Source organism: Orcinus orca, chromosome 3 (genome assembly GCF_937001465.1).
Source record: "Orcinus orca chromosome 3, mOrcOrc1.1, whole genome shotgun sequence".
In the NCBI taxonomy this organism is placed as follows: domain Eukaryota; kingdom Metazoa; phylum Chordata; class Mammalia; order Artiodactyla; family Delphinidae; genus Orcinus; species Orcinus orca.
In genome coordinates this window covers 90,271,307-90,296,738 of record NC_064561.1, presented here as the reverse complement: position 1 = coordinate 90,296,738, position 25,432 = coordinate 90,271,307, and the positions used below count along the sequence as shown (strand labels likewise).

Here is a 25,432-nt window from a genome sequence, read left to right as displayed (position 1 = left end):
CTACAACCTCCAAGAATTTGGGCACTTGAACCTATCAAGCTGAAATTGAGGGTCTGTCCACATCGCTTGGGTTCTACTTCATCGATGAGATGGCACTTTTACCCTCTAGCTTCTTGATTTCATATACCTTATTGAAGTCAGGCACTGAAGCATGGAACAAATATGAGTTTTTAAGTCTGTGGGTTTTTTTTAAACCAAACAGAAACAGTTATATAGAGATTGAAACAGCACTTGATTTAACCAAGTACCTTGCTGAAGAAGATGAAATCATAGTGTGGCATGCAGTTTTGGTGAACCTAGTGACCAGGGATCTCGTTTCTGATGTGAACAACCATGATATATATCCACTATTAAAGGTAATTTCATTCTTTGTTAGATGGTTTTTTTTTTTAATTTCTATCTTCCTCCTTCCATATTTTAGATAGTGTCTGTGAAAGCGGTCTTTCCCAAAATAATAGTCTATTTGTTCTGTATATATTCATTTTCTTAGGAATGGTTGTTTACTCTTAGAAGAAAATACCTTAGTCATAGACCTGGTCTAGGAGATGAGTATGAGCGAAGTTTGGACAGTTTCTTAATTCTTGGTGAGGTATAAATGTGTCTTAAGAAACCAGAAGTGGATGGAAATGGTATGCCTTTTTTTTCTTATTAAAAAAGGATAGTATCTATTAACAGCTGTTTCCCTAAAAAATTGTTAGTCTAACAGAATGATTTTTCACAATTCTATATCCATGATTTATATCCTCTGATTTATAGGGCCGGCACTTAAAACCAGAGAGTTATATTCCAAAAAAGTAAACATTTTGAAGCTGCCTTTGATATTGGGAAGAGAGATGGCGAAATTAGAGTTAATGAATGAAGAAATAACCATGCCAACTTGTCCTTATAAAAGGGGAAAATAACATCTATAAAAGGGGAAATTTCTGTTATTAGATCTTTAACAGTGATCGTAAGAAAGATGGCACAGGTAAAACCAAAGCCAAAGTTTGGGAGCAGCCCCTTGGAGAGTTAAGGGCCGCAAACAAAACAGCAAGTGTATTAGGTGATGATTCCAAGTGAGAGTCTGGGGCAGTCTGAAGGCGAAATCGCAAGCACTTCGGGGTTCCAGACTTTCTTTTATCTAGTGTACAAAGTGCTGATGGGAACGTACTTGAATGTGGCATGGCGACCAGTAGGAGAAGGCACTTGGTGGGATCAAGGTGGCTCACTGATAACATCTGATCACTGGTTTTGAGTGAAGAAGTAAAAGCTAATGTTTGTTTTTAAAAATTTCAGTGAATAACATTAATTTATTCTGAGGGATGTATTGGTAAGTGTAGGACTATTATAACCTTATTATTTACCAGCCGATAGCTCAATTGAAGAAATTTTATTTTGGAGTCAGGGCTTAAGTTAATCCAAGGCATAAATCAGTATTCCTTGTTTTTTTAGAGATACATATATACTAAGCATGGAAGTTTCAAGGTAGAAAGTTTGTTTTATATTTCTCCATTTTTTCTCTATTTTAAAGACAACTGGAAATGTTTGGGTGATAGTAAATGATAAGAATGTTTGATATTTATTGAGTTCCTACTATGTGCCAAGCAGTGTGCTGACACACATCATATTGTTTACGTATTGCTTACATTTGAGGAAACTGAACCTATAGAGGTTTTAAAAGTTATACATTTAGTGACAAATAAAGATTACTTCTGAAGAAATATCTGTCACCTCTCTGTTAATGTCTTTTCAGACAAAGAGAAAAGCAGTGTAAATTGGGTGTTGTGAGCAGAACTAACAGTATATTTTCTTTATTGTTTATAGAAGTATCTGTTAAAGAGACTTATCTCAATATGGAATACGTATTCAACTATAATTCGTGAAAATGTGGCAACATTGCAGGATGACTATTTAGCTCTGTAAGTACTTTTTGAGCAGTGATCATTGAATTAAATAATTCATATTAATGGATAGGCTTCCAGATTCATAAAATAAGATACTAATAGTTATGATTCACTGAGAGATTTGTGTGCCATTTGAGAATAGTAGATTTGGGATTGGTGAGCTACATGTATCCTAATAGGAAATAGTAGTTTGGGAATCTTAATTTACCTGCGAAGCACATACAAGTACACACAGGAATTTATAGCTTTATATTCTCCAATCTTAGGCTACTGGTTGAAATCTTAAGTATGTTGTACTATTGATGAAGGGTTGTGTTAAGCAAAACCAGCCTATACAAACAAATTGAAGGGTATAGGAAGGATACACGGGGAAAAAAAATCCCCTCGGTATATTCTTGATGACAGAGGGGAAAGTTCCATTATTTATGTCCGACAGAAATTCTAACATTATGCAGATATGATTAGGGAGGTTGACAGTGAACTGTATCAGTCATCTGTGTGTGAGCATGACCAAGTATTGCAAATGATTTCCCCATCATTGGTTCTGTTAGGGGACTATGCCTGTTGTCATACTGCTCTGGAAAGGGGGTGAAAGGCAAAACAGGGCTGCAGTACCGCTGGCCTCCCTGTGACACAAGGTTTGTGTGTGTAGGCTGGGCTTCCAGATTTAGCGAGTGAATCTGTGACCAACAATGAATGGTACAGGGATTATATTTACAGCTCTAGTCAACATCAAGCCGAAACCAATTAGACCAAGTAAGAAATACAAAAGGTGGGGTTATTCTCTCTCACAAGTATCCTTCTGAGAGGGGAGAAATTTTAGAGCTAGGGCATGTGAATGGACAAACAATGTGGTTGGATTTACAGATGGATGGAAGACAGCGGGGATGAGCTAGGATGGAAAGTGGGTAGGCAAGTTGTATAGGCAAACAGAAAGGCCCAACCAGGCACAGCACCTTTGTTAACCAGCCATGGCCTTGGCTCTCCTAAACTGGCCTGAAGTGACCTGCTTTTTGTAGCATCCCTGGGCCAGTTCTCTTCAGAGCAATCTCAGGGAGTTAGACTGTGCTTCCAGAGAATTCCTTCTTGCTGCTGCCAGCTTGGGGTGGTGGGGAGAGGAGTGAATGTGTAAATGAGTGCTCAGAACTGTCTCTCAGAAGGTCTCCCCCCCTGGAGATTCTACCTCTGCTTATCAGAAGGTCAGGCCAGGCTGGGATGAAACTGGAGGGAGGGTGGAGCAATGGAGATTTGCCTCTTGGCATTTTCCGGAAACTCCTGACCCATTTGAATTCCTTTACCTCTTACTCCAAACTGCAACACCTCAAGGCACCGCTCATCTGGATTTACCATTGTTCTTCTCCATGTTCTTTTGAACTGATTTCGTTTGCAATGGGAATGTGTACCTCTGCTCAGCTATAAAAACAAAGCAGAAACCTCCATTCTTTTTCTGGAGACAACGTTAATAGCCAGGAGGAAGAAACAGAAGCTTAAGCCCGGAGAGGCTCGCTGTCGAAGGAGAGAAATAAACCATTCCCTCTGCTCTCATGTGTAGAGAAAGAACTTTATTTTTAAGTGTGTTATATCAGATACCTAAAAGTCATTTTTTGTTATCTGTAAGGGAGTTATTGTATAAGGGAGGAAAAATAAATTGATAACAGATGTGGCATGTGTGTATACCCGTGTGTGTTTGAGGGAGATGAAGGAAGGCAGTAATTTATTTCTTACTTTCAGAAAGTACCAGTCTTGGAGCTTATTTGGTGCCTGAGAGCCTCTCAGCAAATATTTCCCTGAACCTTAAATACAGTTGCCATCCACAAAGGCTGTTTTTTAACAAACCTGATGTGATTGGAAGGATGTTTTCAAATACCCATCTTTTTATGAAACACATATTCTTGGCGGCAGAAAAAATCAATGCAGTAATGAAAAATACATGTTTTTCTTTGATATTTCCTTCAAGAATATCACTGGAAAAACTTTTTGGAACTGCGTGTTGGTTGGGTCTTGAGGACTGTCTTCAGCTGTCAAGAGACCTTTTCAGAAACTGGATGAACCATCCAGAGAATGAGTAAGTGTAATATTGTAATTGCCCTTCTTTTTGTTCTGTTTCAGCACCAACAATTTCTCTTCCTTTTGATGCTCTTACTCTGGGAGTGAACATTTTGTTTTCACTTAGATAATCTCTCTCTCTTACTTTTTTTTTCAAATGTCCTTTAAAACACACACACACACACAATTGTCTCATGGAGGTCTGTGCATAGCAATAGATTAGAATTTATACACGGAATTCTCATCCGGGACCTCTCATTGCCGGTGCATTCCCTAATACGCACCTGTGGTTATCTCGAGTCTTATTTAGGTTGTTCATTATAGTTATTTATTCACATATATAAAAGTGCATCAGTGCATCTCTTTCTGTGTAAGTTTGCAGTCTCACTGACACCTGAGACCAACACTCTGTCATTCTGGTGTTATTATATTACCTTTAAAATATGACCTCAGATGGACTCTTAGAGAATGTGATAATAAGATATGAAACCAAACTGAGTTATCAACACACACTGTTTGTACTGTTCTAATTTACTTCTCCCTCAAAACTCCTTAGTTTCTAAACTAATTTGACGATCTCAAGATGTTAATATGAATGACAGTTTTCACAATTGCTTCTCTAGATTCCTACTTTTGATATTTATATCTGAGATCACAGACATTTTTTCTAGATTTATACTTCTAACTATATGACAACCTAGATTAACATATAACTTAACTGCTATGAAAAATATCATTGCATGTTATACCTTACAGAATACCTTATCCGATTAAAAATGTGATTTTATGTTATGGCATTGCCTTGGGAAATGATAAAGAATGGGATTTTTTGTTAAATATCTACAATAATAAAACAAAGGAAGAAGAAAGGATTCAACTTGCTTATGCAATGAGCTGCAGTAAAGATCCGTGGATACTTAACAGGTGATTATTACAACTTACCTTGAAAGGGCTCTTGGTGGAGGAATGCAATTAATAAACCAAAGGGAGAAAAATAGAAATGAGCTAATATAAGAATTAATATGAAGCATACTTATAATTCAGTAACTTAGAACCATATGGGATTTTAGCTCCATTTATTTAAATTTACTCTTTCCATTGGATAATGTTTACGTATTTATTTTCTGCCACATGTGCTTTTACAGATATATGGAGTATGCCATCACTACATCTCCATCCACTTTTAATGAAACAAATATAATCGAAGCTGTGGCAGCCTCTGAAGTTGGCCGATACGTTGCAAAGGACTTTTTAATCAACAATTGGCAAGCTGTGAGTGAAAGGTAAGGAGGAAATGGGAGACCTCTCTTTCATTTAGTTCATTGGTTTGGTGCTAGTGGCTCAACTTTAGTCTGGCCAGGTCACTAAAGTCCTTTGCATTGACTAGAAAACTGATACATTTTCCTGCGTTTAGTCTCACCACAAACTAGCTGTGTGAAAGATAAGGTCACTTATCCTCAGTTTTGGCTTTTTTTGTGAATGTAGATTTGCATGGGGTACTTATCTACCTCAATTTCCCACTGTGCCCACTAAGAATCTTGTCTTCAGAGACACAGATTAGAGCAAGTCATGTGTTTTGGTATGAGTGTACATCATCCATTCATTTCTTTTGTGAAGTACATCACCATATCTTTAAGAAACAGCAATGTTCATTACTACATAAGCTTGGATATTGCTTGTGCCTTTTGTCAGATTCCCTTTATGTATCTGGCTTCCATGTTCTTGAACTTTTTGTGTTTCTCACCTTTTAAGATTAAATCTGCTTGCTACTTAGCCTGCCAGGTAAAATAGACGTTGAAATGCACAAGTCAGGCAGCATACCCTCGATAGCTGCTCTTTCTAGAACATGACTTAACCATACGTTCGTTTTGCGAGGGGTGGGAGGGTGGATCAAGCCATTTTATTGAGGGGCTTCAGGGGAGGGTCGAAGGGCTGGGAAGACAAGGAGATCTGACAGCATCCTTCTGCAGGCCAGGATCTCCCCAGCTTCACAGTCTCTGAAAGCCTGAACCATGCATTCTTAAAAGCCTCGAATAATATGTCCTACAACTATTCACATACTGAAGAGTTAGCAGATCAGAGTAGACAACAGTTCAGGTACATACACAGCTGTAAAGTTGGAAGATACTTTTTGCAAATAAATTTAGGTGTTTGGAACAGAAGATATATTTAGAATATAAATGTTTAAGAATCTGAATATGGTTCTCTTATACAGCAAAATAATGGAACGTTTTTCTTTTATGGACATGTATTGAACACCTTTACAATACACCAAAAATGTATTTTTAAATCAGAAATTTTAAACATGTAGATAAAACTCTTTTGTACAGTACCGTTTTTCTGGCTCATCAGGGAGACATGCATAGCATACTCACAATATTGGGAAAATTGGCCTTATCTCTTGTTTTAAATTATCATTCTAGGTTCATTGTTCAGAGAGCCTTATGACCTTAGGGGTAAATTATGTCTTCCATTTTTGTTTAAGTCATTAAAGGTAATGCCTTCCTTCCCAGGTCCTACTTCCCAGTGGGAATTTGGGAGTTGGGTATAAATCAGAAGTATTTACTCAGGTCGCCTTGTTCCATGAGGTTTCAGAGGTTCCAGCCTCGTAGGGCTGTCTGTTACGTTCTGTTCTCTCTCCCTGGAGCTTGTATCGAAGGCTCTGACCCCCATCATGCCCCGTCTTGGGCTGACATGCCTAGCTTTGCCTGGACTGGAAGCCATCTGCCCTCTTGCTGCCGTGATCATTTTGCTCAAGATCATTCACTTCAGCTACAGTCCCTGACTGTTTTCTTCCAGAGCATCCTGTGGAACAATCTAGCAGCAATTTTGGAATTAAACTGCTGAGAGAACAGCTCCTTTAAAAAATAAGTGATGATTTTCCCGAGGACCCAGCTTGTAATCACTGCAGCCTATAACAGTCTCCATGCCTTCAGATGCCCTGCCGGGCCCTGAGAAAGATGCAGCTTTAGGTGGTTCATACACCTAAAGACTCCCAAGCCCACTCTACCCCTTGAAAATCAGAATCTGCCAGAATAGGGTGCAAAATCTATACCTTTCTCTAGCACCCCAGGTGACCCCGGTGTAGTTTAACATGGAACCAATTGACACTGGATTAAAAAAATATCTAAGCCTGCATTGCTCAATATGATAGCTACTAGCCAACATATGGCTATTTAAATATAAATTAAGTACAATTAAATAAAATTTAAACTTCAGCTCCTCAGGGAATTCCCTGGTGGTCCAATGGTTAGGACTCCACGCTTCCACTGCAGGGGGCACAGGTTCAATCCTCGACCCCTGGTTGGGGAACTAAGATCCCATAGGCCTTGTGGCACAGCCAAAACAACAACAAAAAAATTCAGTTCCTCAGTTGTACTAGCCTTGTTTTAAGTGCTCAGTGTGGCCAGTAGCTACCATACTGGACAGCTCAGATAGAGAGAATTCAACTGGACAACACTGCTCTAAGGGGTAAAACAGTCTCTCAATTTATTTCTCCTCTCTTTCTATACCATACACAGCACATGTAACTAGTTAAGCCCCCCAAATGGCTTTGAGCAACCCGTGGGAAAGATTGCTCTTAATTTAAGTGTGTGCTAATTTTTATTCCTCAGAAGAACTTTTTTCTGCATTTGGAGAACAGAAACATGTTTGCAGCGCTCTCTAAAAAGTCCATTGTCTGGCAATTTAAATGATTTAACTGTATTAAATATGAGTATAGAAGGACTTCCTTTAAAAAAAAAAAACTCTAAACAGGTATTTCATTATCCCTAAGAAGGTCTTAGAATTCTAAATGCATTCACTTTTAACCATGGCTTAAATGTTTTTATCTTTTATCAACAAAATGCCATGCTCATAAAATAGATGTCTTTCCTTTTCTGTTTATGATACATTAAGCTCAGTTACTCCTCTTACACATTCTGCTACAAAAAGTCTGAGACTCAAATAAATTTGCCTTCTACATCTAAAACATTTATTTTTAGGATTCGATTTATAGTCACCAGTCTTGCTGAATTTTGCAAATGATTTTGAATAGACAGTAATATTATATATGGATTGTTAAGAGGAAATAAAAGTTCAAATTAATAATTAAAATGTTATATACATTAAAATGGCACAGGAATGCTTACCTTATTCTTTGTACATCAGAATATTTACTCAGCACTTATTAAACAATTATATTTGACATGAATATTTGTATGTCACCAGTCTTCATAAAATGATAAAGGTAGTATAAAAGTGTAAGTAAACAAATGCGATGGCAAATTAAATTTTATGTTATTTAAGTGAAAAGGATTTATTTTAAATTTGCTATAATGTGACCGATCACTCGCAAATTAGCTTTGAAACTGGTATTTCTCCAGTGTGTTTCACTGAGCGTTATTCATGGAGACACTGACAAGCCTTCTGTGAACAAAGGAGACAGTAGCCCATCGGTTTGGAAACTGTCTATTTTAACCTCCACAAATTCACAGTATATGTTAGCATCATAAAGCTCCAAGAAGCCCGTCAGAAGGAAATCTAGCATCTAGCCCAGCGTCTTGTCACTGTAATCCTGCTATGCACCGTCTATGCTAATGTAAACAAAGTGTCATTCTGCCAGTAGATCAGTTGTTCCAAGCGAAAGACAGATGAGAAACTAAATTCTCTAACCCTCTCATCTGGAACTGTAACTAGAACAACATTTATTTATTGATGGCCTATTAGTTAACATTTAGGCCTTGGTTTCCTCTTGCATAAAATGAAAGATGTCGTATGTGATCAGCTGTAAAGTTCTTTCTGGTAATAAGAAGTTCTGGTTTTTCTATGCCAAGGCACAGTTAGTTCAAGCTGTTGTTGGGGGTTATAAAGTGATTAAGACACGGTCTCCGATAAATGTTACAGAGGACAGATGGAGAGTGCTCTAGGGATTCAAAGAGAAGAAGGGGGATTTGAACAAGCAGGTGGAAAAACTCACCTTCTTCATGGAAGGGAGGACACCAGTAATTGCCTGGGGGCAAGGCTGAGAGTCCGACTTGGGACTGATCGTCATAACTGGCTGGAGCTTAGGGCCCTGGAAAGGAGGCAATAGGGCTGGTCAAGCGTTAGAGTTGAGACACTGCCAATAGCAGTCCAGGAACATCTGCTCCCCTTAGCCAGGCCCCAAATTCTTCCCAGGGAGCCTAATCTGAATATATATTTTGGAACACTTGCTTGAGTAAAACAACTTTGGTTTGATACTGCTTCTCAGTCCCACGTGCAGGGCACTGCACTGGTGGCTGTGGGGTATTTAGTTAATTGTTAGATGAGAGGTGATCTTTTGGATACTGATCCCAGTGAGGGAGCTTCCACTAACCATAAAGACATCTTTCAGGTTACAGAGAAATCAGTATGAACCTGCACTTGTGCATAGCTCCTATGAAGAAATGTGTGAATAGACACGAAACAATAGGATTTTTGTGACTTCTTATTGGATGTGGTAGAAATGATGTTTGCTTCATGCTTGTTATGTTGCTTTTGGCTTTCATGAAACGATTCAGGCTTCACTGCCTACAGCAATACCCTAGCTTTATTTGAATATAGAATACAAGGTATCATCACTTTCAGACTCAACTGATCCAAAACGAATCTTACCCCCTTCTTCACCAAACCCCTTATTTCTTCTCCAAATATGTGATACTGGCTAAAGTCCTATGCTTGAAAAACTTACACTCTTTTTTCTTTAACTTTTTATTTTAAATTGGAGTCTCGCCGATTAGCAATGCTCTGATAGTTTCAGGTGCACAGCAAAGCAACTCAGCCATACATATACATGTATCCATTCTCCCCCAGGTTCCCCTCCCATCCAGGCTGCCACATAACATTGGGCAGAGTTCCCTGTGCTATACAGTAGGTCCTTGTTGGTTATCCTTTTTAAATATAGCAGAAACTTACACTCATTTTTACTTCTACTCTGTTGTATTTCATGATGGGGAACATAGAGTTGAAAGGGTTAAATTGGAACAAACTGAGAGAATTAAGATGTTATCGGAGTGCTGTGTCCAAGCACTGGAGGGCCCATTTTCACTGCCTATCACTGGGTCAGGCGAGATAACCTGGCTGCCTCCATGCTTGCCTAAGTGGCCAAGCTTTCTGCAGGAAATCAGACATGGCAGGGGAAGGGATGGGAGGGGAGGGCAAATGTGAGAAAGGAGAGAAGCGGAAGGTGAGATGGACTAGAGTCCCAAATCACGCTGACTAGCACTGAATGTTATCAATTTCTTGAAAGGGCAACTATCCTGACAAACGTTGCCTCCTGTCTTCATGTTAATACCTTTGACTACTGGTGGGCTAAGCTATCTGTAATGTATATATTTTTGTTGAGTACTTTTTCAAAGAGATTGCTCTCTCAACCAGAAGGATAAATCATCTGTCTCAAAAATATCTCCTCTTGAAACTTTCAAGAACAGGAAGGAATGAAGTGTGCCAGGCACCCTGATAGGTGCTTCAGTGTACATTATCTCATTTAATCTCCATCCCAATGCTTCTAACTATATGTTATTCCCCATTTTTACAATTTATAAGTTGCCACAAGGTAACTTCAAACCCAGCCCTGCCTCTGGGGTAACCTTTCTCCTGTATTTGGTAGAAAAATCACACATTTAGCAACGTAGGTAGTTTTCTTTTGTTTCCTACTTTTTTTTAAGTCTGGAACTCAGTTTCTTTGCAAATTTTGTCAAATTTCTTGAGTCATTTCACAGGCTTTTTAAACCTGGCCAACCAAAATGAAGAACTAAGAAATATTTCTTCTTTCCCCATAGAAACAGATTTGGTTGCCTGAATTATACGTAGACAGTCTCTTATCCTCCACTTTGCTGAAGTAGACTCAGCTTAAGTTATAGCTGGGAACTTAAAAAGGACAAAAGCACTGTGTTTCTCTCACCTTTGTCTGCATATCATGCCGATGTTAGCTCTTACAATTTTTAATTTCAAGTATACATTTTTGAAGTAAACCAATTGTATGTGTTAACTATCAACTATCAAGACAGAATCCTGATTCAACCCTTTCTTGTCCAGGCCATTATATTAACCTTTTAAATTTTCTTTCCTTTTTAATGCATCCAAAAGTCTTTCTTTACTTTTTAAACTACAGCAACACTTTGAGCAGGTATGTATCTGCTGTTTTTCCATAGCAACATTTCATGGCTGTTTTTCAGACAATTCTTGTCAGTTATTCAAAGTCACTAAACTAAAGGGGAAGTTTCAGTTACCATACCTGTTTGAGGGAGCTTAAGGAAAGCCAGAGTACTTAGCCCTCAGGGATCACCAACATTTTGAGAATCTCTTTCCAAAAAGCATATACAAATGCAGAAGTTTCAATAAGCTTTCAGGGTATTTTAGTCAGCGTTTCTGAAACTGATTCTATATTAACTACACTTTTTAAGGGGTATACTTTGAGTATTTACCTATTCTCTCTTTTTTTTTTTTTTTTTTTGTTTTGCGGTACGCGGGCCTCTCACTGTTGTGGCCTCTCCCGTTGCGGAGCACAGGCTCCGGACGCGCAGGCTCAGCGGCTGTGGCTCATGGGCGCAGCCGCTCCGCGGCATGTGGGATCTTCCCGGACCGGGGTACGAACCCGTGTCCCCTGCATGGCAGGCGGACTCTCAACCACTGCACCACCAGGGAAGCCCTACCTATTCTCTTTTAAAATTTCTTAATTTGGGTATGTGACATCTGTTCTAACCACTTCATTTTGAAAGATAAAAACAGTTGTTGTTACTGTTTTTAAGAACAGCTTTTTATATTTAAATGAAACTTTTAAAACTATCTGTTACACAAATCAATATTAAACTATAATTCTTTGTGCTAATAGGCTTTCCTATAGCATGAATTTTCTATGAAAAGATGAAGCTAAACAAGTTCATATATGGTTTTGCTTAGATTTGGGAGTTAGGAATTAATAAGGGCTGTATACTTAGCATTTATCTGCTCTGTAGCTTTGTCTTGCCAAACATTTTCCACTCATGATTAGCATCTCGTTGCTTTGTAGGTATGGAACACAATCATTGGTTACTCTGTTATACGTAATAGGGAGAACCATAAGTACGGATTTACAGATCTTAGAGGTAAGTACTATAGATATTGTGCATTATAAAGACAATTTAGAAGCCATTTTTTGTGTAGTTTGGAGTTGCTAAAATTAAAAATAATATGCTTTTCTGAATTGTTACATTCTATGCTCCATTCATGGTATTATCACTGTGCAGGAAATGTCTTTTATTAATTATTATTTATTTATTTATTTTTGGTTGCGTTGGGTCTTCATTGTGGTGCACGGGCTTCTCACTGCCGTGGCCTCTCCCATTGCAGAGCACGGGCTCCAGGCACACGGGCCTCGGCAGTTGTGGCACATGGGCCCAGCCGCTCCGCGGCATGTGGGATCCTCCCAGACCAGGGCTCGAACCCGTGTCCCCTGCATCGGCAGGTGGACTCCCAACCACTGTGCCACCAGGGAAGCCCAGGAAATGTCTTTTAATTCTGTCTTGCTCTTGAAATAGAGACCATTCTTGTTCATGGCGGGTTGTACTTCACCTGAATTATTGCAGTAGACTATGGCTCCCTGGCATAGGCTGTTCTTCCCTCCATCCCATCCATCACATCACTGCCGGTCATTGCCCTGCTCCCAAAGTTTCAGTATCTCATCATAGTTTTTAGAAGAAATTTTAAAATCTTGTCATTAGCACATGAAGCCCTTCATAATCTGGCCCCTGTGTTACTCCCTAGCTTCACTTTTGCCCACTTCACCAACCAGTGTCAGAGAATAAGAGGCATAGGTACCCCCGAACACTTTTCCTCTAGTTACACTGTACCACTTAACAGAATTTCTTAAATTATCATGTTGTTGCACATTTCCCAGATTTCAGAAACACTACCTTCTGTCTGGGGTGCCCTCCTAATGCCTGTCCTTGGCTGGGTAATTCCTAATCCTCCTTTAAGACCCTGCTTCAACCACATATTCTAGGAAATTTTTTTTTAATAAATTTATTTATTTTTGGCTGCATTGGGTCTTCGTTGCTGCATGCGGGCTTCTCATTGCAGTGGCTTCTCTTGTTGCAGAGCATGGGCTCTAGGCACGCGGGCTTCAGTAGTTGTGCCTCGCTGGCTTCAGCAGTTGTGGCTCACGGGCTCTAGAGTGCAGGCTCAGTAGCTGTGATGCAGGGGCCCAGTTGCTCCGCTGCATGTGGGATCTTCCTGGACCAGGGATTGAACCCGTGGTCCCCTGCATTGGCAGGCGGATGCTTAACCACTGCGCCACCAGGGAAGCCCTCTAGGAAATTTTTAACTAACTAATTTACACCCTCTCCTCCTCTGTGCTCCCAAATCATCCTATATAGTTGTTACTATGAGAGAGAGAGGAAGAACTGGTAATTCCTGAAGGAACGATCTTTGTTTGGGTTTTGGCCCGCCTGAGGCTGAGCTGTCAGGACCTGATTTATCAAGGATTCCCCAGACAAGAGAGTGAGGGGCACACCCAAAAATCCTGGAACAAAAACTCCTAGAAGCAACTGAGTTTGTGTTGATATCTTCAAAAGTGCCTCTGTTCATCTTTATCTCTACAAAACCCAGTAGTTTTGTTGTTGTTGAACGAATGAATGAAGTTTGTATAACTTTAGCAATCCCCAAAGTTCCAAAATTCTATAATCACTGATAGTTCATTAAAAAAATGCAAAAATGGATTTAACAGTAGTTAAATTATTGTAATTTTGAAAACAAGTGTGTTAGCTACCATGAATATCTTTGTCAAAAAGCTGTTAATGACCAACAGTCCTACTGCAATGTATTGGTTCACATGATAATATTGAAAACAATTACTAAAAATGGTAAATGAAAAGAAAGTCGTATGAATTCCTTTTCCCTCCACACCAGCACAGTTTTTATACACTCTCCTTATCTCTTGCTCTGGTCTTTCTACTCCACCGTGCTGGAGCCTGTCCTCACTCATGCTCTCAAGCACCCGTGAAGCCCCCCCCACACAGTCCCACATTCCCCTCCCACCCACTGAAGGTGCTCGATCGTGGGCAGTGCTGCTGGTGTGTGGCTCCCACTGCCTGGCAGGAATGCCCAGGTGTGGGAGAGAACGGGAGGTTTGCTCCTGGCCCCTTAATCTACTTTTTCCTAGAACCTTATTTGTCTTTTGCATTGTAGTTAGGCTTGACAACCCTATTACTACCTAATTTCAAGTACATTAGGGTTTATGTGACCTTTTGTGAGCTGGTAGGGTACACTGTCATTTTATGGTAATGTGTGTTCTGAGTTATAATCCAATGACACAGAAATAGACTTTTGGAATATGATTTATTCAGTTCAATTATTATTATCCCAATTATTCAATCGTGATCTGTCTGGCTTGAATGTAATATTGCAACGAACATTCCCATAACTGAATGCTTGACCTGACTCAATGAAGGAATTTAACCAATGGATGAATCCACTATAAATATTCTTAAATAAAGGGTAACATTTGTAAAGACATGGATGTTGTGTACCAGTTTTGAACTTTGGAAGTTGCAAAGTTTCTTTTGAAATAAGGAAAGGTCTCATTGTGTCTCTGTCTACAAATCTTGTATAATATCCAATATGCATTCTGGAAATCTTGATTGAGCACCTACTATGTGCTTGGGGAATAGAGCAGTGAGTAGAATAGACAAAGTTCCTACTTCCTGGAGCTTCCAGTCTGCATCGGATTCTTCAGGACTGGTGTGGTCTTCATCACATTTTCTCAGTCACAGTCTCCTCAGGGACACACCATATAGGGACAGACATTTCTACTCATTCCAACTGTCATCATCCATTCACAAGATCATGTCACTACTTAACATGAACTTTGTCTTACTGTGCCTAAGTGAGAAGTTCAATTGCACTGATGGACCAACCGTCTCTTTGTCCTTTCAGCTGCAGCAGTTTTGCAGTAACATGTTGGAGGAGCACCAGAGACTCACAGTTCAGGCCAAATTACAGACAATAAAGAATGAAAATCTGAAAAACAAGGAGCGAAGTGCCAGGATAGCTGCGTGGCTACAGAAAAACACATAATTTAGTGGCAACTTCCGGCCCTTCTCTTGCATATTATAATGTGCTCACGGTTTTGTCTTCCAATATTCTGTGAGTCTGGAAAACCACACGTTTTGTTATTCGTATTTCAGTCACATTTACTACTCAGAGTCCTGTTCTTCCCCTATTGTCACGTTTGGCCCTGCGGCTCAGTGATTGTTGAGGATTTTGCCAATAATGCTGTATTTCTGGGGAAGATTTTGCTTCATGTTGGGCTATAAACCACATGATTTACTTTAAATGCCTTGGAAAAACAAATTTACCGTAGAAAGTTTTGCTTGTTCAGTTGTGAAGGCCAGTGGAATATTACATCATTGGGTAATGAGCACATTCTTTTCTGAGGGAAATACAGATTTGCAATACTCTAGGGTTTATTTAGTTCAATACTTAAAAGAGTAATGAGCAAATGACACAACAGTGTAAAGAAATAGAAACCAGAAAAATAATATTCACTAGAAGACAGACAAGCCAAAGAAATGCAAGTTTTAAAAAGAAGAAACAGACAATTTTGTGAGCCACATTAAGTGCCCCAAAGGCAAGAAATGTGTCTCCTCCTGCCCATTTCTCTCTCCCCAGTGCCTGCTGCATCACGCCACACTTTACTGGCTACTAACTTTATGGTGTCACAAAGAGACCTGGACTCGTAGGATCTATGAAGTACCCTTAGGATTGCTGTTGTGGAGAGCAAATGGAAAGCAAGGCTCTGCCCTGAAGCTCTTGACTGTAATTCACCTGTGGGACAGACACTCTTTCGGCCAAAATTTAGCAGCAAAAATGATGATGTCAACAGACAATAGCAATTATGGGCTAATCTCCATCGCAAAGGACAATGGTCAGATAAAGAGTAATAGAACTAAAAGATTAACCAGAGCATAATCTTTATAGCTTTGCACTCAGCAGATTAAGTTTGAAATGTGGTTTCATTTGGCCAAATTGAACCTGCTTGTAGTTTGGACAACTTTAAACATTTTCATCAATCACAAAGTACGGAATTAGCTTAGTTTTGTTACCCCTGATTTAATCAGGACAGCTAAGGCAAATCATCCTACTCTAGATTTTGTGTGTATACCATTTAATTCTTGTTTTCACTTTAATTTTGTTTTTACAGAATGGGGGCAAAACTACAGATCTTCTATCTACCTCAAAGTGATACTGTAAAGATTAAGGATTATGTCAATGAAAAGCCTTTAAATATGTCATATAAACTCAAGACAATGTGATCTAAGGGTTTTTTCCTATTTCTTCTGTAAGTTAATGTACCCACAAATTAATATGCAAGACAAAAGTTCACTTTCATAGTCACTTCACAAGAATATACTCCCTGAGAGGGAATGGGAGGTTATGGGACTTGGCCATGAGAACAGACCAAAGCACAGCCTGCACAGACTTGACCATGGGTCATAGGTCAGAGAGATTTTTCTTTAAATTTAGCAATTTAAAATATAAGCAATAAAACGTCTCCATGTCTTCAAATTGTTATGTGTGCAGTATCTTCCTGTGTTTTCTTAAACGTGCGTTCTCTGTTTCCCGTATCTCCTCCAATCATCCATCTCATCTTTTGATAACCATGTCACGTGTCCTCTCAACTGCTTCCTCCTCCTTTCTTTCTCTCCTCCACTTCCACTCCCTCCCCCTCCCTTGTGTTCCCCTGTCTTCCTTCTCCCTTTCCAGTAACCTCTGCCTTCCTTCTGCCTGGTTGTCCATGTCCCCTCTCCTTGATCTTCCTCCCCTCCTGTGCTCTCATTCGACCAAGTGTGCTTGGAGGCTGGTGCTCGAGATGCTGAGTGGGCTCTGATGCCTGTTATTGGTGATGCCAAGCCCTGATCCTACCAAAGGAGCACATTGGGCTCTTCAGACCATTTGTTGACAATTAAAATTCCATTATATCTTAGCTTCTGTAGTAATTAAATAGCACCAAAAATGTTTATCCAAAATCAAATGCCCAAATATTTGGTTAATAGTCCTTCCTCTAAATACGAACAAGAATTTTGAATAATGTACAAATTTTCTTACTTGGATGAAGCCAATTACTCTAGATAAGCATTATATTTTATTATATTGTACCTTATACTTAGTATAAAAAGAAGTAATTATTGATTGATTACTGTGATAGCAATAAGTCAGGGAGTGATACTGAGTCAGATTTGTCTAAATGGTATAAATACTTTATTAACCAATAAACCAGCTTATTTATTAGCACGCCAACTGTAACACAATATTTTTGACCCATCTAGTTTATACTGTTCATCCTAAAGCAGGTTAACAAGATATACAATGTATTCATGATTTTTTTAATTTGAGCATTAGAAATTAAAATTTTCCTTATAATCTTATGCTTTTTTCCTCCTCAGACCTATTCAGTGACTTTTCATTGTTGACCTTAAGTGAGAGAACAAATGCCTTAGTCTTGAACACTCTAGATGCTTTGTAATTCAGAGCTCTGGGACCAATCTGTACAGCAATTTATTCTGAAGAATGAATGAAGAAGCAAAATGAGCTTTAAAAAGGATTTCTACTTGATTACTTTTCCTGTTTACTCCAGTGAATGCTTTTTTTCCATCCATACTCTAGCAGGATTAATATGTCCAATCCCAAGCCTTAAGGGAGGTTTACAAGTGAATGTAACTGCTTCCCCGGATACAAAGAATTACGTAGCATAGTCAGAAGCATTTGAAACTACACGTATATTGCCTCCAGCTCAATCTCACCAATTCAACAACATTCAGCAAATATGTTCTTCACAGCACAACTCTTATTTAAGAGTTATTTGGACTCTTCCTCTTCCCTTCCTTTTATAAACAGGTCAGTCCTAAAGGTGAGGCAGAGCAAGGTAAGCGTCTACACCAGTGGGAGCTGAGGGGCAGCTGAGGAGGCCCAGGACTTGGAACGAGGTGTAAGAGCTTGAGTGGGTGAAGAGGGAGTCCACACACCAGGGAGCAGCTTGGCACAGGATGTCAGAGCCCATGAAGGGTGAGTAGAGTGGCCCTACAGTGCAAGGAGGGAGCTTACGACATGGACAGTCAGAGCCCAAACAGGGTGAGAATGGGGAGTCCCATAGTGGGGCGGAGAGGAGGCTCAGACTGGATGAAGGTTCAACATAAGGTATCAGAGCCTGAGGCAGGAGAGGACGCCATCCACATGGGGTGGGGGAGAGGCAGATATGAGAGCTTGGTTACCACAGGGGGTATGGTTCAAATAAGAAAATTTACAAATGATAATAAGATTCAGGTTTCTCACTGCTGGAGAAGGGAGTTGCAGATATTCAAAAGGAAAAACTAGAATGAACCCTTTTTTGTTGGATTGGAATTAGAGGTATTGATGTTAGCAGTTCTCACTGTTCTCAATACATGGATAGATTTATACATATAGATGTAAATGTGTGTTTGTAAACGTATCTTACACTTTCTCTCTAGATATATATAGACGTAGATGGAAATACAAATATAGATATAGAAATAGATGTAGATACAGATATAGATATAGACTTTAACTTTCTAACTGAGAAGGCCTGGGAGCAACAACACCTCAATGACAATGAGCACATTCAGTACCCAGATCTTGGCTTCTAAATGCCATGCTCTGCTAAAAGAACCAGGGCTTCTTGGGGAAATGGCTGATTTCAGGGATGGGGCAGGAAAGGGACAGTTTGAGATAGAACATCTCTTTGTACTAAAAGATAAGAAAGTACTCAAATAATGATGGGTACATATCCAAGGGTACAAAAGCCAACCACAAAAGTAGCAGGATACTAAGTAAGACAGGTCAAAGGCTTCCTCTCGCTTTACTTCCCCTCACAAATAATGCCAAGAAGAATAAAATGAAAATATCACCTTCTCTGCTTTCAGGCTTCTGCTGAAAGTGGGCTAGTTTGATGACTTCAAGAGTCTTGGACCCTGGGTGTTGATAGATACATATCAGAGGAGTAAATGAGTACTAAGCATGGAGTTTGCAAAAGTTTCTTTTTATTTATCCTCATGCAGTGATCACCCTATCATTTACAATGGCCCCTCAATCTTAGCATATCTTACCTGGGATCAACACAGTCTATTAGTCCCATCAGTTTCTATGAGCCAGAACAGTCCTTATTGAGGCCAGGGGTCTTAGGTCTCATTTTAGGAGACTGTCCTAAAAATGCTCCATAATAGAGAGTAAGTATTATTTCTTTCAGAAATGATTACCACAATAAGATTAGTGAACATCCATGGTCTCCCATAGATGCAAAATTAAAGAAATAGAAAAAAAAAATTTTTCTTGTGATGAGAATTCTAAGGATTTACTCTCTTAACAACTTTCATATATAATATGCAGCAGTATTAATTATACTTATCATGTTGTACATTACATCCCTAGTATTTATTAGCTTGTCTCCGGAAGTTGATATCTTCTGATTACCTTCATGTAATCCCCAATCCCATCCCCCCACCCCACACCTTTGGTAATTACAAAGCTGATCTCTTTATATGGGTTTGTTTGTTTGTTTGTTTTTGAAGTATAATTGACTTACAACGCTATGAGAGTTGCTGGTGCAGAACACAGTGATTCAGTATTTCTATGCATTACAAAATGGTCACTACAATAAGTCTAGTTACCATCCGTCACCATACGAAGATATTACAAAATTACTGACTATATTCCCCATGCTGTACATTTCATACCTGTGACGTTTATTTTGTAGCTGGTAGTTTGTACCTCTTAATCTCCCTTACCTATTATTCTCCTCTCCAGAATTCCCTCACCTCTGGCAACCACCTATTTTGTTCTCTGTATCTATGACTCTGTTTCTGATGTTTGTTCATTTGTCTTGTTTTTTAGATTCCCCATATAAGTGAAATCATATCGTATTTGTCTTCCTCTGTCTGACTTATTTCACTTAGCATAATACTCTCTAGGTCCATCCATGTTGTTGCAAAATGCAAGATTTAATTTTTTTGTGGCTGAGTAATATTCCATTGTATTTATCCATATAATATTCTTTATCCATTCATCCAATAATGGGCACTTAGGTTGCTTCCATATCTTAGCTATTGTAAATAATGCTATAATAAACATAGGGGTGCATATATCTTTTCTAATTAGTGTTTTCATTTTCTTTGGATATATACCTGAAAGTGGAATTCCTCAGTCATATGGTACACAAGAGTTCCCTTGTTTCCTTTTCTCCAGATCCTTACCAGCCATTGTTATTTGTTGTCTTTTTGATAATAGCCATTCTGACAGGTGTGAGGTGGTATCTCGTTGTGCTTTTGATTTGCATTTTCCTGATGATTGGTGATGTTGAATATTTTCATGTGCCTGTTGGTCATCTGTATGTCTTCTTTGGAAAATATGTCTATTCAGGTCCTCTGCCTGCTTTTTAAATGGGTTTTTTTGATGTTGAGTTTTATGAATTCTTTATATATTTTGTACATTATCCCCTTATCAGATCTATCATTTGCAAATATCTTCTCCCATTCAGTAGGAGGCCTTTTCCTTTTGTTGATAGTTTCCTTCACTGTGCAAAAGCTTTTTAGTTTGATGCAGTCCCATTTGTTTATTTTTTATCTTGTTTCCCTTACCTGAGGAGAGAGATCCAAAAAAAGATTGCTAAGACTGATGTCAAGAGTGTACTGCCAACTTTTCTTCTAGGAGTTTTATGGTTTCAGGTCTTAGTTTAATTTTTTAATCTATTTTGAGTTTATTTTTGTATATGGTATGAGAAAGTAGTCTAGTTTGATTCTTTTACATGTAGCTGTCCAGTTTTACCAATACAATTTATTTAAGAAGCTGTTGTTCCCCTATTGTATAGTTTTGCCTCCTTTGTCATAGAATAATTGCCTGAATAAGTGTGGGTTCATTTCTGGGCTCTCTGTTCTGTTCCATCGATCTATGTGTCTGTTTTTGTGCCAATACCCTACTGTTTCAATTACTGTAGGTTTGTAGTATAGTCTGAAGTCAGAGAGTGTGATACCTCCAGGATCGTTCTTATTTCTCAAGATTGTTTTGGCTCTTCAGGGTCTTTTGTGTTTCTGTACAAATTTTAGAATTATCTTTTATAGTTCTGTGAAAAATGTCCTTGGTATTTTGATAGGAATTGCATTGAATTTGTAGATTTCCTTGGGTAGTATGGTCATTTTTTTTTTCACTGTATATATTTTTTAAATTTATTTATTTATTTTGGGCTGTGTTGGGTCTTCGTTTCTGTGCAAGGGCTTTCTCTAGTTGTGGCAAGCGGGGGCCACTCTTCATCGCGATGCATGGGCCTCTCACTATCGCAGCCTCTCTTGTTGCGGAGCACAGGCTCCAGACGCGCAGGCTCAGTAGTTGTGGCTCATGGGCCTAGTTGCTCCGCGGCATGTGGGATCTTCCCAGACCAGGGCTCGAACCCGTGTCCCCTGCATTAGCAGGCAGATTCTCAACCACTGTGCCACCAGGGAAGCCCCAGTATGGTCATTTTAACAATATTTATTTTCCAATCCAAGAACACAGTATATCTTTCCGTTTGTTTGTGTCATCTTCAATTTCTTTAATCAATGTCTTATAGTTTTCCGAATATAGGTCTTTAACCTCCTTAGTTAGATTTCTTTCCAGGTATTTTATTATCATTGATACAATTATAAATGGGATTCTTTTTTAAAATTTCTCTTTCTGGTAGTTCACTGTTAGTGTATAGAAACACAACAGATTTCTGTATATTAATTTTGTGTCCTGCAACTTTACTGAATTATATGAGTTCTAGTAGTCTTTTGGTGGTGTCTTGTAGCATTTTCTATATGTAGCATCATGTCATCTGCAAACAGTGCCAGTTTTACTTCTTCCTAATTGCAGTGGTCAGGACTTCCAATACTATGTTAAATACACATGGCAAGAGTCTTGTTCCTGATCTTAGAGGAAATGCGTTCAGCTTTTCACCATTGAATGGGATGTTATCTGTGGGCTTGTCATATATGGCCTTTATTATGTTGAGGGCTGTTTCCTGTATACCCACTTTGTTAACTGTTTTTATCATAAATGGATGTTGAATTTTGTCAAAAGTGTTCTACATTTATTGAGATGATTGTAGGATTTTTATTCTTCAATTTATCAATGTGGTGTATCACATTTATTGATTTGCAGATACTGAAACTTTCTTCCATCACTGGGATAAATCCTACCTGATCATGATGTATAATACTTTTAATGTATTACTGGATTTGGTTTGCTAATATTTTATTGAGGGTTGTTGCTTCTGTATTCATCAGTGATATTTGCCTGTAATTTTCTTTTTTTGTGATATCTTTGACTGATTTTGCTATCAGGGTGATGCTGCCCTTGTAGAATAAGTTTGGGAGCATTGTTACCTCTGCAATTTTTTGGAAGAATTTGGAAAGGTTAGGTGTTAACTTTCCTTTAAATGTTGCATAGAATTCACCTGTGAAGCCATCTGGCTTTTGTTTGTTGGGAGTTTTTGAATTACTGATTCAATTTCCCTACTGGTAATTGGTCTATTCATATTTGGTATTTCTTCCTGATTCAGTCTTGGAAGATTGTACATTTCTAAGAATTTGTCCGTTTCTTCTAGGTTGTCCATCTTATTGGAGTATAATTGTTTGTAGAAATCTCTTATGACCCTTTGTATTTCTGTGGTATTGGTTGTAACGTCTCCTTTTCTATTTGATTTTATCAATTTAGGTTCTCTCTCTTTTTTTCTTGATGAGTCTGGCTAAACGTTTATCAATTATGTTTATCTTTTCAATGAACCAGCTTTAGTTTCATTGATCTATTCTATTTTTTTTTTAGTCTCTATTTAATGTATTTCTGCTCTGATCTTTATTACTTCTTTCCTTCTCTAACTTTGGGTTTGTTTGTTCTTTTTCTATTTCCTTTAGTTGTAAGGTTAAGTTGTATATCTGAGTCTTTTTTTGTTTTCTGAGGTAAGCTTGTATCACTATAAACTTTCCTCTTAGAACTGCCTTTGCTGCATCCCATAGATTTTGAATCATTATGCTTTGTCTTCATTTGTCTCCAGGTATTTTTTATTTTCTCTTTGATTTCTTCAATGACCCATTGGTTGTTTAGTAGCATATAGTTTAGCCTCCATGTGTTTGTGTCTTTGCAGTTTTTTTCTTGTAGTTGATTTCTAGTCTCACAGCTTTGTAGAAAGCATAGAAAAGATGCTTGCTACTATTTCAGTTTTTTAAAATTTACTCAGACTTGTTTTGTGGCCTAGCATGTGAGCTATCCTAGAGGATGTTCCATGTACACTTGAAAAGAATATGTATTCTGCTCCTTTTGGAGAAATGTTCTATATCCATATATTAAGTTTATCTGGTCTAATGTGTCATTTAAGGCCAGTGTTTCCTTATTGATTTTCTGTCTGGATGATCTGTCCAATGATGTAAATGGTCTGTTACAGTGTCTTACTATTGTTGTGTTACTGTCAACTTCTCCTTTTATGTCTATTAATATTTGCTTTATGTATTTAGGTGCTTCTATGTTGGGTGCATATATATTTATAATTGCTAAATCTTCTTCTTGGATTGATCATTTATTATGTAATGTCCTTCTTTGTCTTTTGTTACAGTCTTTGCTTTAAAGTCAATTTTATCTAATATAAATATTACTACCCTGCCTTTCTTGTTATTTCCATTTGCATTGAGTACCTTTTTGTATGCCCTCCCTTTCAGTCTCTGTGTGTCTTTAGATCTAAAGTGAATCTCTTGTATACAGCATATAGATAGGTCTTGGCTTTGTATCCATTCAGTGACTTTGTGCCTTTTGATTGGAGCATTTAGTCCATTTACATTTAAAGTAATTATTGATAGGTACATACTTATTGCCATTTTTTTCATTGTTTGAGGGTTGTTTTGTGGTTCTTTTTTGTTCCTTTTTTCTTCTTTTGCTCTATTCCCTTGTGATTTGATGACTATCTTTAGTGTTATGCTTAAATTCCTTTCTCTTTTGTGTGTGTTTATCTATTATAGGTTTTGGGTTTGTGATTACCATGACGTTTGCATATAGCAATTCATATAAATATGTGATTATTTTAAGTTGCTGATCTCTTAAATTGGAACCCATTTTAACAACCTTGCACTCCCCCTCCCTCTCACATTTACTGTTTTGACATCATATTTTATATTTTTTTGTTTTGTGTGTCCCTTAACTACTTACTGTGGTTATAGATGATTTTACTACTTTGTCTTAACCTTCCTACTAGCTTCTTAAGTGGTTGATCTCCTACGTTTACTATATATTTGCCTTTACCAATGAGATTTTTCCTTTTGTAATTTTCATATTTCTAGTTGTGGCCTTTTCTGCTTAGAGAAGTCCCTTTAACATTTCTTGTAAAGCTGGTTCCATGGTGCTGTCTCTTAGCTTTTGCTTGTCTGGTAAACTTTGGAGCGCTCCTTCAAATCTGAATGCTAACATTGCTGGAACACATTCTACTGTTGCCTCATTTTGCCTAATTCACTGTTTTCATTTTTATATATTTGGAAGGTTGATTATGTATGCTGATCTTGGAGAAGTTCCCTTATATAAGAAACATCCCATGGGGCCCAGCAGCTCACTCACCTCTGCTCACTGGTGCTGTATGCTCTAGATGTGCCCTCTATGTGGGCTGCATGGATCCTTCTGTTGTGGTGGGCTGACTACTGTGGGTGCAGTCGGCATGGCTGGACCCTAGTCTGGTTGGTTGCCAGGCCCTGCCTGGTGTGGAGGCTGCCAGGCACTGGTGGGTAGGGCTGGATCCTGACATGGCTGGCTACATGGCCAGGGGAGTCCCAGTGCTGGTGCCAGCTCAGTGGTGGGCAAGGTTGGGTCATGAGGCTGCTGGCTACAAAGCCCAGGGGATCCCAGGGCTAGTGCTGGCCCACTGGTGGGTGGATCCAGGTCCCAGGGTGGCTGGCTGCTGGGCCAGTGTTCCTGGAGGCAGTTCAGCCTGCTGGTGGGTGGGGCTGTGGTTGCAGAGTCTGGGGTGTTCGAGAACTGGGGTCCTTCTGCTATTGGGCAGGGCTGGGGCCCAAGACATCATGGGATGCTACCAGCCTGCTAGTGAGTGGACCAGGTCTTGACACAGCCTGCTTTGGGGCCTCAGTTTTCCCAGGGCTTGTGTATGCCTGCTTGTGTGTGGGGTCGTGGGCCCAGAAGCTCCCTGGGCTGGTTTCCACCCACTGGTGGGTGAGGTCAAGTCCCAGGGCTAATGCCGGCCTACTGGCAGATCCAGGTCCTGGGGTCTCTAGCTGTGGGGCCCCAGTGGCCCCAAAGTTGGTGTTGGCACACAGGTGGGATAAGCTAGAGCTAGTGCCAGCCCACTGATGAGTGCATTTGGGTCCTGGGGTCTCTGGCTGTGGGGACCCAGGAGTCCCAGGTGTTAGTGCCAGCCCTCTGGTGGGTGGGGCTGTGTCCTGACCTGGCTGGAGTTCAGGGGGTCCTTCAGCAGGCTGCCTGCTAATCGGTGGTGCTGTGTCCCTTCCCAG

The 25,432-nt window shown here is 39.2% G+C and overlaps 1 protein-coding gene across 1 annotated transcript in view; it reads left to right on the top strand.

Annotated features, from left to right (window-relative positions):
- The window catches only part of LVRN (laeverin), an 89,308-nt gene extending 71,924 nt beyond the window's left edge, over positions 1–17,384 (top strand). The window contains exons 14-20 of the mRNA XM_004267475.3: positions 203–356; positions 1,804–1,898; positions 3,841–3,948; positions 4,686–4,853; positions 5,075–5,212; positions 11,938–12,013; positions 14,841–17,384. Of these exons, the coding sequence (XP_004267523.1) occupies positions 203–356; positions 1,804–1,898; positions 3,841–3,948; positions 4,686–4,853; positions 5,075–5,212; positions 11,938–12,013; positions 14,841–14,981 (880 nt within the window). The 3' untranslated portion in view covers positions 14,982–17,384. The remainder of the gene's footprint in view (positions 1–202; positions 357–1,803; positions 1,899–3,840; positions 3,949–4,685; positions 4,854–5,074; positions 5,213–11,937; positions 12,014–14,840) is intronic.
- Positions 17,385–25,432: the final 8,048 nt, after the last annotated feature.